General features: G+C 43.0%; 1 protein-coding gene across 1 annotated transcript; it reads right to left on the bottom strand.

Moving 5' to 3' along the window:
• Positions 1–1,712: 1,712 nt before the first annotated feature.
• Positions 1,713–14,672, bottom strand: LOC130839631 (pleckstrin homology domain-containing family M member 1-like). The gene is given in 6 exon segments (XM_057713859.1): positions 1,713–1,791; positions 11,098–11,724; positions 13,302–13,377; positions 13,380–13,548; positions 14,294–14,361; positions 14,477–14,672. Coding segments are annotated over 6 exon segments (1,206 nt in total). The 3' UTR covers positions 1,713–1,721.
• Between the last annotated feature and the right edge of the window lie 451 nt (positions 14,673–15,123).

Here is a 15,123-nt window from a genome sequence, read left to right as displayed (position 1 = left end):
GTATACTATTCCCTTGTCCTCACAGCACTGTCCTTCTCTACTTCTATCCAAGGCTAATAGTGGCCCTGGTCATATTCTCAACTGAAACAGAGTTGCTGAAAAAGTCAAGGAACAAAACACGTTTACTTTCAGTCTTGAGTCACCTTTAATCTTTTCTGTCTCAGTGCCAAATAAGGGTTTTCAGAGATTTGTTTTTATACAAGCCCATATTCTTCAGATATCCTGAGCAATTCAAATATACCTTAAATACTCACCATCAACTGGTAGATGGCGTGTCAGATCATGAATTTCTTTTTCTGTAAGTTTCATCCCCATGCTCTGCAAAAGAGCACCCACTTTATTGACATCAATAATTCCACCTTGTGAAAAAGAAAAGACTGTAAGAAAAACTTATTGGCTCTAAAGTGTGACCATTGATATTATTTCCTGTGCAATATGATTATCAGTCTTGTGAAGAAGACCAAGATTTACTAAGGTCTGTTCATATATGCCAAGGGGATCAATAAGGGTGTTAGAATTAGAAGCGAAATATTCATGACGGTTAAGTAAGTTCTCAATTATTTACAGCAAATGGTAAAATAAATCAAAATGAGTAAATGAGTAAAGTTTAATATTGTTTTTTGAACTCCTGGGTAAGATACCTTAACTCCTAACAAAAATTGGCTAGCAAGTTCTGTTTGCATTTATTTGGAGGACTGTGTTACTCAGATTAACCTTTTCGCTTAAAACAACTAAAATTTTGGATAAAATATAACAAGCATCTTCTTGAAAGCACTGAAGAACTGATAAGAGAGCAAGGAATTACTAGTCCAAAGTCTAAGGAAAACAGGAACCTAGGGAGGTAAGCATAGTGCCAGGCAGAGGTGCTCCCTCTCTTTCCTGAGCTTCTTCATGGGTAGCTCATGATGCCCATGGGGCACTCTTACTGGTGCACAGCTACTGAGGCATGTATGACATCGTCTAAACCTATGGAGGCCCGAGCAACAGCCAAGCATGCACATGATCACATGGTCTCATTTTGACTCAGAATAATGCACATCTACATTGAATGTGGAAGATTTTGATGTTCAGTCTAAATTTGAAAGGATAGTGGGTATTTCTGTACCAAAGAAAACAGGAAATAATGGTGTACCATATGCCTTCATATTTCTTCATCATGTTGGGGTTTTAACTTGGCATGGTAATAAGCAGCTACATGCGGTAAGTGCTCTGACAACCTAAGTGATTCCCAAATCCTAAGAAATCAATAATCGTCTCACTTGGGAATATGTTACACAGCAAATGGAAGATTAAAAAAAAAACAACCTAGACAAATATCGTACTAATGAAAGTCACACAAAAAAGACATTCCCATAAAGAATAGCCAGATCTTGGGGGTGGTGGAGAGAAGCCATATACATGTATATGTCTAAGGAAGGGGGGTGAGGGGTTAGACCTACCTATATTAAAACATGATAAAGCTGTTATATTCAAAGCAATTTACGATTAGCTCATGAATAAGTAGACCAATAGGACAGAATATAAACTTCAAAAATAGTCAAGTACATACAGAAATTAAGTATATAGTTAAGATGGCATCTCAAATTATAGGGAATGATGATAGAATTTTAAATAAGTAATTTGAGACAACTTTACAGCCATTTTCAAAAAGATAAAATAGATCTGTGTTTCATGATGGAAGGGAACGTGAAGTGCACAGTATCACATATGAAGCATTCTTGTCAAACAATGTTGAAACTGAAAATAATTAAGCCATTGGAGCTGACTTCCACTTCACAGGGAACACAGCTGCTAGAGGAACAAGACAGATGAGGAAACAAATTTAGTATATGGGAATTTCTACAAGACAACTGGCAAAAGACAGTTTCTTCAATAAATAGAAGCCTGAATAAAAGAGGGGGGAGAGAGGAGGAACAGCTGTATATCCCCTGAGATTTAAGTGTCATAACAGATGCAGCGTGTAAACTTTCTTTGGTGTTTTATTTGAACAAACTAACTGAAAAAAACATTTTAGAGATAAGTAGGGAAATATAAAATTAAACTATACAATGGCATTGCAGTAATGTAAAAAAATGGTCCTTTTTTTCATTGATATTTGGACATATACAAAATTAATTTTTATTGGAGTATAGTTGCTCTACACTGTTGTGTTAGTTTCTGCTGTGTAGCAAAGTGAATCAACTATACGTGTGCACATATCCCCTCTTTTTGGATTTCCTTCCCATTTAGGTCACCACAGAGCACTGAGTAGAGCTCCCTGTGCTATACAGTAGGTTCTCATTAGTTATCTATTTTATACATGGTAGTCTATATTATGTCAATCCCAATCTCCCAATCCATCCCACCCCCTCTTCCCTCCTTGGTAACCATAAATTAGTTCTCTATGCTGGTGTCTCTATTTCTGCTTTGCAAATAACTCCAACTCTATCATTCTTCTAGATTCCACGTATAAGTGATATTTGTTTCTCTCTTTCTGACTTACTTCACTCTGTTAACAGTCTCCAGGTCCATCCATGTCTCTGCAAATGGCACCATTTCATTCCTTTTTATGGCTGAGTAATATTCCATTGTATATATATGTACCACATCTTCTTTATCCATTCCTCTGTTGATGGACATTTTGGTTGCTTCCATGTCCTGGCTATTGTAAACAGTGCAGCAATGAACACTGGGGTGCATGCATCTTTTTGAATTATGGTTTTCTCCGGTATATGCCCAGGAGTGGGATTGTTGGGTCATATGGTAGATCTATTTTTTGAGGAACCTCCATACGGTGTTGTATCAATTTACATTCTCACCAACAGTGCAAGAGGGTTCCCTTTTCTCCACACCCTCTCCAGCATTTATTTTTTGTACATTTTTTGATGATGGCCATTCTGACTGGTATGAGGTGATAGCTCATTGTAGTTTTGATTTGCATTTCTCTAACAGTGATGTTGAGCATCCTTTCATGTGTTTGTTGGCCATCGGTATGTCTTCTTTGGAGAAATGTCTATTTAGCTCTTCTGCCCTTTTTTGATTGGGTTTTTTTTTTTTTTGATATTGAGTTGCATGAGCTGTTTGTATATTTTGGAGATTAATCCCTTGTCAGTTGCTTTGTTTGCAAATATTTTCGCCCATTCTGAGGGTTGTCTTTTTTGTTTTGTTTATGGCTTCCTTTGCTGTGCAAAAGCTTTTAAGTCTACTTAGGTCTCACTTGTTTATTTTTATCTTTATTTTCATTACTCTAAGAGGTGGGTCAAAAAAGATCATGCTATGATTTATGTCAAAGAGTGTTCTGCCTATGTTTTCCTCTACGAGTTTTATAGTGTCTGGCCTTATATTTAGGTCTTTAATCCATGCTCAGTTTATTTTTGTGTATGGTGTTAGGGAGTGTTCTAATTTCATTCTTTTGCATATAGCCATCTAGTTTTCCCAGCACCACTTACTGAAGAGACTGTTTTTCTCCATTGTATTGCTATATTCTTGCCTCTTTTGTCATAGATTAGGTGACCATAGTGCGTGGTTTTATCTCTGAACTTTCTATCCCGTTCCATCGATCTATATTTTTGTTTTTGAGCCAGTACCATACTCTCTTGATTACTGTAGCTTTGTAGTATAGTTTGAAGTCAGGGAATCTGATTCCTCCAGCTCCATTTTTCTTTCTCAATATTGCTTTGACTCTTCAGGGTCTTTTCTGTGTCCACACAGATCGTAAAATTTTGTTGTAATTCTGTGAAAAATGCCATTGGTAATTTGATAGGGATTACATTGAATCTGTACATTGCTTTGGGTAGTATAGGCATTTTCACAATATTGATTCTTCCAATCCAAGAACATGGTTTATCTCTCCATCTGTTTGTGTCATTGTTGATTTCTTTCATCAGTGTCTTATAGTTTTCTGAGTACAGCTCTTTTGCCTCCTTAGGTAGATTTATTCCTAGGTATTTTATTCTTTTGATCATACGGTTTTTATTCTTCAGTTGTTAATATGGTGTATCACATTGATTGATTTGCGTATACTGAAGAATTCTTGCATCCCTGGGATAAATCCCACTTGATCATGGTGTATGATCCTTTTAATGTGTTGTTGGACTCTGCTAGTATTTTGTTGAGGATTTTTGCATCTATGTTCATCAGTGATATAGACCTGTAATTTTCTTTTTTGGTGATATCTTTGTCTGATTGTGCTACCAGGGTGATGGTGGCCTTGCAGAATGAGCTTGGGAGTGTTCCACCCTCTGCAATTTTTTAGAAGAGTTTGAGAAGTATGATGTTAGCTCTTCTTTAAATGTTGAACAGAATTCACCTGTGAAGCCATCTGGTCCCGAACTTTTGTTTGTTGGAAGATTTTTGATCACAGTTTCAATTTCATTACTTGTGATTGGTCTGTTCATATGTTCTATTTATTCCTGGTTCAGTTTTGGAAGGTTGTACCTTTCTAAGAATTTGTCTATTTCTTCCAGGTTGTCCATTTTATTGGCATGTATTTGCTTGTAGTAGTCTCTTATGACCCCTTGCATTTCTGTGGTGTCAGTTGTAACTTCTTTTTCATTTCTAATTTTATTGATTTGAGTCCTCTCTTTTTCTTTCTTTCTTTTTTTTTTTGGCTGCATTGGGTCTTTGTTGCTGCATGCAGGCTTTCTCTAGTTCTGGCGAGTGGGGGCTACTCTTTGTTGCAGTGATAGGCCTCTCATTGCAGTGGCTTCCCTTGTTGAGCACAGGCTCTATGTGCATGGGCTTCAGTAGTTGCAACACCAGGGGTCAGTAGCTGTGGATCATGGGTTCTAGAGTGCAAGTAGTTGTGGGCTTAGTTGCTCCTCAGCATGTGGGATCTTCCCAGTCGAGAGACCCCTTTTTTTCTTGATGAGTCTGGCTAAAGGTTTATCAATTTAGATTATCTTGTCAAAGATCTTCTCATTGATCTTTGCTATGGTTTTCTTTCTTTCTATTTCATTTATTTCTGCTCTGATCTTTATGATTTCCTTCCTTCTACTAACTTTGGGTTTTGTTTGTTTTTCTTTCTCTAGTTGATTTAGGTGTAAGGTTAGATTGTTTATTTGAGATTTTTCTTGTTTCTTAAGATAGCACTGTATTGCTATAAACTTGCCTCTTAGAATTGCTTTTGCTGCATCCCATAGGTTTTGGGTCATCATGTTTTTGTTGTCATTTATTTCTAGGTGTTTTTTTATTTCCTTGTTGATTTCTTCAATGAGCCATTGATTATTTAGTAGCATATTGTTTAGCCTCCATGTCTTTGTGTTTTTTACAGTTTTTCCTCTGTATGTGATTTCTAATCTCATAGCACTGTGGCTGGAAAAGATGCTTGATATGATTTCAATTTTCTTAAATTTACCAAGGCTTGATTTGTGACCCAAAATGTGATCTATCCTAGAGAATGTTCTGTGTGCACTTGAGAAGAAAGTGTATTCTGCTGCTTTCGGATGGAATGGCCTATAAATATCAATTAAATCTACCTGGTCTAATGTGTCATTTAAGGCTTGTTTCCTGATTAATTTCCTGTCTGGATGATCTGTCCATTGGTGTAAGTGGGGTTTAAAAGTCCCCCACTATTATTGTGTTACTGTCGATTTCCCCTTTGATGGCTGTTAGCATTTGTCTTGTGTATTGACATAAGACAATGTTGGGTGCACAAATATTTTCAACTGTTATATCTTCTTGGATTGATTCCTTAATTATTATGTAGTGTCCTTCCTTGTCTCTTCTAATAGTCTCTATTTTAAAGTCTATTTTGTCTGATATAAGTATTGCTACTCCAGCTTTCTTTTGATTTCTATTTGCATGGAATATCTTTTTCCATCCCCTCACTGTCAGTCTGTATGTGTCCCTAGGTCTTTTAGACAGTGTAGATATGGGTCTTGTTTTTATATCCATTCAGCCAGACTGTGTCTTTTGGTTGGAGCATTTAATCCTTTTACATTGAAGGTGATTATTGGTATGTACATTCTTATTATCATTTTCTTAATTGTTTTTGGGTTTGTTTTTGTAGGTCTTTTTCTTCTCTTTGGGTTTCCCACCTAGAGAGATTTCTTTAGTATTTGTTGTAAAGCTGGTTTGGTGGTGATGAATTCTCTTAGCTTTTGCTTGTCTGTAAAGCTTCTGCTTTCCCCATTGATTCTGAATGCTGGGTAGAGTAAATCTTGGTTGTGGGTTTTCCCTTTATTCACTTTAAATATATCATGCCACTCTCTTCTGGCCTGCAGTGTTTCTGCTGAAACATCAGCTGATAACCTTATGGGGATTCCCTTGTATGTTATTTGTGGCTTTTCCCTTGCTGCTTTTAATATTTTTCTTTGTATTTAATTTTTGGTAGTTTGATTAATATGTGTCTCAGTGTGTTTCTCCTTGGATTTATCCTATATGGGACTCTCTGTGCTTCCTGGACTTGGGTTACTATTTCCTTCCCCATGTTAGGGAAGTTATTGACTATAATCTCTTCAAATATTTTCTCAGACCCTTTCTCTTTCTATTCTTCTTCTGGGACCCCTATAATTCAAATGTTAGCGCATTTAATGTTGTGCCAAAGTTCTCTGAAACTGTCATCATTTCTTTTCATTGTTTTTTATTTATTTTGCTCCGCGGCAGTTATTTCCACTATTCTATTTTCCAGCTCATTTATCTGTTCTTATGCCTCAGTTATTCTACTATTGATTCCTTCCGGTGCATTTTTCACTTCAGTAAATGTGTTGTTCATCACTGTTTGTTTGCTCTTTAGTTCTTCTAGGTCCTTGTTAAACATTTCTTGTATCTTCTGGATCTGTGCCTCCATTCTATTTCTGAGATCTTAGATCATCTTTACTATCATTACTCTGAATTCTTTTGTAGGTAGATTGCCTATTTCCTCTTCCTTTATTTGGTCTTGTGGGTTTTTACCTTGCTCCTTTGTCTGCAACATATTTCTCTGTCACCTCATTTTGTCTAACTTACTGTGTTAGTGGTCTCCTTTCCACAGGCTACAGGGTCATGGTTCCTCTTGCTTCTGGTGTCTGCTCCCTAGTGGGTGAGATTGGTCTAGGGGCTTGTGTAGGCTTCCTGCTGGGAGGGACTAGTGCCTGCACTCTGGCAGGTGGAGCTGAGTCTTGTCCCTCTGATGGGCAGGGCCACATCAGGGAGTGTGTTTTGGGGTGTCTGTGAGCTTAGTATGACTTTTTATGCAGCCTGTCTGCTGATGAGTGGGGCTGTGTTCCTGTCTTGCTGGTTGTTTGTCATGAGGCATCCAGCACTGGAGCCTGCAGGCAGTTGAGTGGAGCCAGGTCTCAATGTCGAGATGGAAAACTCCAGGAGAGCTCACACTGATAAATATTCCCTGGGGCTAGGAAATTCTCTCCTGGTCCAGCATCCTGCTCCACCCCAGAGGCTCCACCCCTGGCCAGGGAAAAATGGTCCATATTTTTAAGAGATGCATATGGAAGGATGTCAAGACAAAGTGATTTTGGAACTTGCTTTGAAATACTTCAGTCAGAAAAATAAAAACAAAGAAGAAACAAGTATAACAAAATCCTCATACTTGTTGAATCTAGGTGACAGGAACATGTGAGAAAGAACAATTATATTCTTCTTTCCACTTTTGTGTTTGTTTGGAAATGTTTATTATAGCCAGCAGGTAAAAAGAACCCAAATGCCCATCAACTGATGAGTGGATAAGGAAAATGTATATACAGGGGGAGAAAAGATGGTGGCGAAGTAGAGGGATGTGGAATGCATCCCTCTCCACAGATTCATTGGGAATGCACCAAAAGATGCAATAATTCCCACAGAGAACCAACTGAACACCAGCGGATGACCGTGGACACCAGAAAGGACCGCAAGCATCCCGACATAACCGGTAGGGAGGCATCTATGACGGCTCAAAGAGGGTGAAGCAGCTGAGCTGTGGCAGATGGGAGGGAGTGAGAAACACACGGAGGGTCTGCACCACAGCTCAGCATTCCCAGACTGAGACGTCGATTCACAGCTGAACAGAGGGTCCAGGAGTGGAAGCATGGGAACTGGAGAGATGGTTCAGCGTGAGAAAAACTGTTGCCAGTAAGGTGACGGACCGAGAGAACAGGAGGGAAGAGGTCCGCGGTGAGGAGTGCCTGCCCCTGAGAGCTGCCCGGCCATGATGGCAGCTGGATGCTGCAGGCTCACGGGTGGGGGGGGAGGAGCTGCGGGCATAGCCTCTCTCTCTCTTTCGGTGCCTGCAGTGGGCAGTGCAGGGACCCCTGAGGGCCACCTAAGGCACTCAGGGATAACAGGGACCCTCAGGCCCTCGGGCGGGGCTAGCTTAAAACCCCTTGGAATGCCGGCAGCAGGGAGGCTGCTGAGAACAAAGAAGCCTGGAGAGAGGCCCTACTCTGAGACATTCTGTTTACACCTGAGCCACCGGCGTCCCTCTGCAACAGGCACCTCCAAGCCCGACTGAAACAACAGTGCGCCACGGCTCACTCACTCCCAGGGGAAGGAGCCACTAGTGTACCCTCTCCCTCCCCACACACCAACGCTTACAGAAGAACAATAAAGGAAGCTCTGCTGGCCACAAAAGAATACAAAAAACCCAAGGAAAGTAGAAGGACACTTACAGCTGAGACTCTAAGGAAACAGAAATATTAGTATCAATTCTATCGAACTGGTCCATTCTGGGATCAGTTCTGGCTTTTTTTCTTTTTCTTTTTTCTTTTCCTTTACTAATTACAATCTTACACCTAAGGGATCTACAAGTTTTATAACATATTTTTTTAATTCTATTTTTTATTCTATTTTAATTTTTTTGCCTTTTTATATTCTTCTATTTCTAGCTAAGTTTTTGGTAGTATGGACTATATAGCTCTCCTACCTTCCTTTCATCTCTATCTTTTATACATTTCTATTCCTTTCTTTTTATTTGCATATTTCCAATCACACTAGGCTCTTCTGTTCCCCTGTCTTCTGCCCATTTTTAGTTTATTTTATCTTAACATACTTATAAGCAACACTATCGATCTGCTCAGACTCCCTGCTCTATTCTCCAGAAGACAAACCGCCTTGGTATTTAAAATTAGGTTTTTGTCTTTATCTTAGTTCTTAGTACAATTGTCTAATTTCATTCTGAGAATCTCCATTCTCTCTGGTGCTACTCTAGCTCTTTTTGATATTTGATCCGAGCTTACAATATCTCCCTGGATTAGTGTTTGTATGGGTAAGGTGTTATTTCTTTGTTTGTTTTTGCTTTTGTTTCTGTTTTGTTCTGTTTTGGTTTTCAATTTCTGTTGGGTTTCTCTTTGAATATCTGATAGCATACTGGGGTTCTTCTGTCAGGTCTTTCCAGAGCCTTATGTCCTAATGGATTCAATAATTGTGTGTCTTATACATGTATGTGTTTCTTAGACTTAGTATTTGTTTAACTCAACACTCAGACATTAGTCTGGGGCTTGGACAGTCTTCTATAAACACCTCTATCGCCAGGACAAGCAACCCGAGAAGTTTGGACAACCATGAGGAAACAAAGAAACACCATGCAGGCAAAGGAGCAGGAAAAGAACCCACAAGACCAAATAAATGAAGAGGAAATAGGAAAAATGCCTGAAAAAGAATTCAGAGTAATGATAGTAAAAATGATCCAAAATCGCAATAACAAAATAAAGTACAAGAAACAGTTCATAAGAACTCAGAAAAACAAACAGCAATGGATAACAAAATAACTGAAATTAAAAATACTCTAGATGCTATAACCAGCAGAATGACTGAGGCAGAAGAACGAATAAGTGAGTTGGAAGACAGAATGGGGGAAATAAGTGCCACAGAGCAGGAAAAAGAAAAAAGAATAAAAAGAATAGAAGACATTCTCAGAGACCTCAGGGGTAACATTAAGCGTAGCAACATTCGCATTGTAGGCATCCCAGAAGAAGAAAAAAGAAAGGGTCTGAGAAAATATTTCAAGAGGTTATAGTGGAAAACTTCCCCAACATGGGAAAGGAAATAATTAACCAAGTCCAAGAAGCACAGAGAGTCCCATACAGAATAAACCCAAGGAGAAATACACCAAGGCACATAGTAATCAAACTAACGACAATTCAACACAAAGAAAAAATATTAAAACCAGCAAGAGAAAAGCAACAAATAACATATAAGGGAAAACCCATAAGGATAACAGCTGACCTTTAGACAGAAACTCTGCAGGCCAGAAGGGAATGGCAGGATATATTTCAAGTCCTGAAAGAGAAAAACCTACAGCCAAGAATACTCTACCCAGCAAGAATCTCATTCAGATTTGAGGGAGAAATCAAAAGCTTTCCAGACAAGCAAAAGTTAAGAGAATGCAGCACCACCAAACCAACCTTACAACAAGTGCTAAAGGAACTTCTCTAAGTAGGAAACACAAGAAAAGGAAAACACCTACAAATACAAACCCAAAACAATTAAGAAAATGGTTATAGAAACACACATGTCAATAATCATCTTAAATGTAAATGGATTAAATGCTCCAACCAGAAGACACACACTGGTTGAATGGATGCAAAAACAAGACCCTTCTATATGCTGCCTCCAAGAAACCCACTTCAGACCAAGGGATACATATAGACTGAAAGTAAAGGGATGGGAAAAGATATTCCATGCAAATGGAAGTCAAAAGAAAGCTGGAGTAGCAATACTCATATCAGACAAATTAGACTTTAAAGTATAGAATATTACAAGAGACAAGGAAGGACACTACATAATGATCAAGGGATCCATCCAAGAACATATCACAATGGTGAATATCTATGCTCCCAACATAGGAGCACCTCAATACATAAGGCAAATGCTAACAGCCATAAAAGGGGACATTGACAGTAACACAATCATAGTGGGAGACTTGAACACCCCACTTACATTAATAGACAGATCATCCAAACAGAAAATATATAAAGACACACAAGCTTTAACTGACACATCAGACCCTCTCGACTTCATTGATATTTATAGGACATTCCATCCAAAAACGAGAGAATACTGGCCCCTTGGTCTGACTTATGCCCTAACAGAGTTCTGTGCTCAGTGACAGGCAATCACACTGAGCTCCAGGAAGGGAGAGAGGGCAAGAGGAAGAGAAGAAGGAAGGAAGGAGCGAGCGGGAAGGGGTGGGGGACGGGCACTCACTCTTGCAGAGACGGGTCCGAATCTTCGGCATTTGCTGTTCCCAGGTCTGAGTGGCAGCACATGGGCTCCTCGGAACGGTCTGGACTCTTGGAGGCATTCTCTTGGAGGAGGCAGCTGTCAGAGTTGAGGCTGCCAGAGAGCTGGGATGAACGGGCCGTGTCCAGGCTGAGGGAGGAGGCCATGAGCTGCCTGTTCCGCTGGATCTTATGGCCCGAGTGCTGGACCTCGATGTCCTCTGAGCCTGAGGAATGGGAGATGGAATCCAGAGACTCCTTCCGCTGTAGTCCTGTGCCAGAGGTAGTGAGGACGTAGAGCTCCGAGAGCAGGCAGAGCCCAGAGAGGGCCAGTGGGGTCAGGGTCCACTCATTTAGGATGGCAGACTTGTAGGAGAGCTCAAAGGACAGGGATGTCAGGCCCTGCAGGAAGCTCAGGAGGAACTCGCCCTCCTCGGCGTCATGGAGCAGGACCGTGGGCTGGTAGTACTCGCACAGGCGGGCCTGCTCCAGCAACAGCAGCTTCAGGTAGCACTCCATCAGGCCATCGTTGAGGGCCAGCCGCAGCCAGGCCCAGCAGCGGCCCACATCCGTGCTCACGAAGATCAGGTGCTCCAATTCTGAGATGATGTGTCTGGGAAGGTGGAGAACAAAAACTGACTACAAGTCACTGAGAGGTCATTTTATCCACTGGTTAGCAAGAGCCAATAATGGCGACTGCAAATATACACCGGCATGAAAAATTCTTGTGTTCCAAGGGGAATTTAGAAAGATTCAGCTCTAACCCCCAACTTTTTTAGGTGAGTGTCCTGAAGGATGGTTGCATTTTCATGACAACTACCCATCGGGCCCCTGACATCACCTGTTCGTCCAGGACATGTCTGCTGAGCCCCTGAGGGTGAGGTCCTCGGAGCTGTGAAGACACAGGGTAAAGACATGGTCCCCACCCTAGGTCCAGGAAACCGCCTTTCAAGGACATGCTGAGGTGAGCCTTGTTGTAGCAGAGCTGGGGTGGGGACCAGGCAACCATCTCTGGGCTGGAGTAAGAAAAATGCCATAGAAAGGGTAGTATCTGAGCTGGACCTTGAGGGATTGGAAGAGGCAAAGATGGAAGGAGAGCCTTCGAGGCACAAGGGACTGATGGAGAAAAAAGCACAAAGGGTAGGAAAGCAACAGACTGTAACCGGAGTGGGGAGTGCTCCAATTACAGCACGCGGAGGAAGAGTGGGCGACTGGGTTGCAAAGCCAGGTGACGCAGGGTCTTGAGTATCAAACAGGGGAGGCAAAGTGGGGTGATGGCCCCCACACCTGGCTGTGTATCGGGATCACATGGGGAACTAGGCCAGGATACAGGTTCTGGGGCTCCAGCCAAGTGAATCAGACCCCAGGCTGGCATGTGGGAGCCTGTGGGCTACAGGGCTTTGCTCAGGAAATCGACGTGCCCGCACCCACACGGACTTCAGAGTGGGGTGCTCCAACCCAAGCTGACCCCACCTGTACCAAACTCAGCTCCCGAATGCCTTGCTCTGATGTAAGTGCCCCTTGTCTCACTACCACCGTCCCTGTGCACCTCTCCTCCACAGGAGTGCGGACTGGACTCTTGCAGAACCCAGTGATGGAGCTCCGGTCAGCGTAAGCTCAGTAAACGTTGGCTGACTCACCAAAGGAAAGACAGAATGACATAAGGGGGACAATTAGAAAGGCACTGCCACCCCGGAATGAGGTAAGAGCCTGAGACAGGGCAGTGGCAGTAGGAATGGGAAGGAAGATCAGAGACTGACAAGGCACCTTTGGGCAGGAGGTGGCATTTAATAGCCTCGAGAGGCACAGTGCCAGCTGCTCGCTCCAAAGCCCAGGAGGTTCAGGGCAGGGCTGGCAAGACAAGTGTGTCAGGGCGCATATTCAGATGCTCCAGCTGGATGCCACTCTTCTTAAAAAAAAAAACAAAAACAAAAAAACCCCCCAAACCCTACCTTGTTACAAGTATGATACTTAGCACACAGATCTGCAAACATCCTAAGGCAGGGGCAACACACTTCTGGAAAGGCCCAGACAGTAAAGATTTTAGGCTTTGCAGGCCACACAACCTCTGCTGCAACTACTGAATTTGCCAGAGGGGGGTAAAAAGAAGGCTCCCGTTCAGCGACCCACACTCTGAAGCTCCTCCCTGATGTGAACCCCCTGCCCATCCCCCCCTCCAGCGGCTCTCACTTGTGGGTGATGGCTTTCAGGAGGGGCCAGAAGACAGGCTGAGGCAGAGGCTTCCGGTGGGTGCTTTTCTTCCTTTCCCTCCGGCCTCGGCTCGGATGTGCTTGGTGTGCAGGCCGTGGAGGAAGACGGCCTCCAGGGCGCTGCACATGCTGTTGGCATCTCCGTCTTCGCTCGTGACCACCGTGTGCAAGGACACGTACTGCTTCTGCAGAGCCTTCACGGAGCCCACTAGCTTCTTCTTGATGACCTGGGTGGCACCAGACACAACACAGGCCTTTAGAGGCTCCTGTGGCGACCCCTGCAATGTAACTCTGCTTGTCGCCAAACACAAGGGTTCACATGCGTGCACATGTCTACGTATCTATGCAGCAAAACTACTACAAGCTAATGGTAGAAGATAAAGAGAAAGTAGAGAGAAGAGGAAAACTGCACTGAGAAGTGTTATTTTTTGCAAAGATACTTGTGTTTTTTAAATGTTTGTTTCTTTATTTGTTTATTTATTGGCTGTGCAGCTTGCGGGATGTTAGTTCCCCAACCAGGGACTGAACGCGGGCCCTGGCAGTGAAAGCATGGAGTCCTAACCACTGGACCGCCAGGGAATTCCCTGTTTGTTTTTTAAACCAACCTTGAGTGAACGGATAGCCATATAAACCTGTGTTTCAATACTGGCTCCATCAGTTACAGCTATTCGAGCTTGGGTAATCCACCTAAGGCAGGGCTAAGGCGTCCCACCTTAATCACATGACCAACATGCCACAGAGAGTCAATAAGTGAAGGGTCAAAAGTGCTGCTTTAGAGCAATAGAACCCCCAGAAACAGGAGCCTCATCCACATGAAGATCCCAGACCTGGCAGTCAGAGCCTGGGTTTCGTCTCAGCTGTCAGTCACCAGCTGGGTCACTTGAGATATTTCACTTAATCTCTCTGAGCCTCAATTTCCTCATCTGTTAAATGGAAATAATACTTTGTGATTTACAGCACTGGGGGGATTACTCTTTGAGGGCAGGCGCGGGTCTGTGCCAAAGGGTGGGTAGAAAGGGCTCCTGACTCCACACCAAACACTGGCACAAAAAGCAGGGAATGAAACACTAATTTAGATACAGAGCTGAGGTTGCCAGGGGGATGCTGCAGCTGAAGCTGCCAAGAACCCACAGGGGCCGGGAAGCAGGGGCTCACAATTCACATTCAGGGCCTGGGCCCTGCAACTGCCCCCTGACTCCTGTCCCAGCCCAGGGTCGGCCCGCTCAGCGGGAAAACCTACAACTGAAACGCCTTCAAAAGGAAGGGCTCTCTTGCCACACAGCTGCTTCTCCTTTGGGCTGCAAGGGTCTAGCTTGAGCAGCACAGGGTCATCTCTAAAGGGGAACAACATGCGTTCTGATCTCCATTTGCCACGAACCAGCGAGGCGCACTGGAGCACGTGTCGGACATCTCAAATGGAGACTATGACCGTACAAAACGCTGAGCACAGAGCCTGATATTTCCCAAGGATAAATGGTCTCTCTAGCCCTCGTGGATGTGGCCACCCACATCTACAGGCAAAGAATGCCACTGCCTAAATGAGGGTGCGCCCGCAGCTGACGTCAGCACATGGAGAAAGCTCTCGGGGCAGCTGCCCTTCTCCTGGGGTGGCTGAGGCGCAGAGCGGGTGGGGGTGGGCCTGAGCCTGGGAGGGCTGCGGCCTGGTCTGGCCCCACCCCAGCCACTGTGTAGACCACGACTGGACAGGCACACTCACACCGAAACAGATCTCTAGTGGCCACACAGCGAAGCATGAGCGGACACCAAAAACCAAAAACAAAAACAGGTACTGCTCTCAAACA

This window comes from Hippopotamus amphibius, chromosome 17, assembly GCF_030028045.1.
Source record: "Hippopotamus amphibius kiboko isolate mHipAmp2 chromosome 17, mHipAmp2.hap2, whole genome shotgun sequence".
Classification (NCBI taxonomy): Eukaryota; Metazoa; Chordata; class Mammalia; order Artiodactyla; family Hippopotamidae; genus Hippopotamus; species Hippopotamus amphibius.
This window is presented reverse-complemented; position numbering and strand designations above follow the sequence as displayed.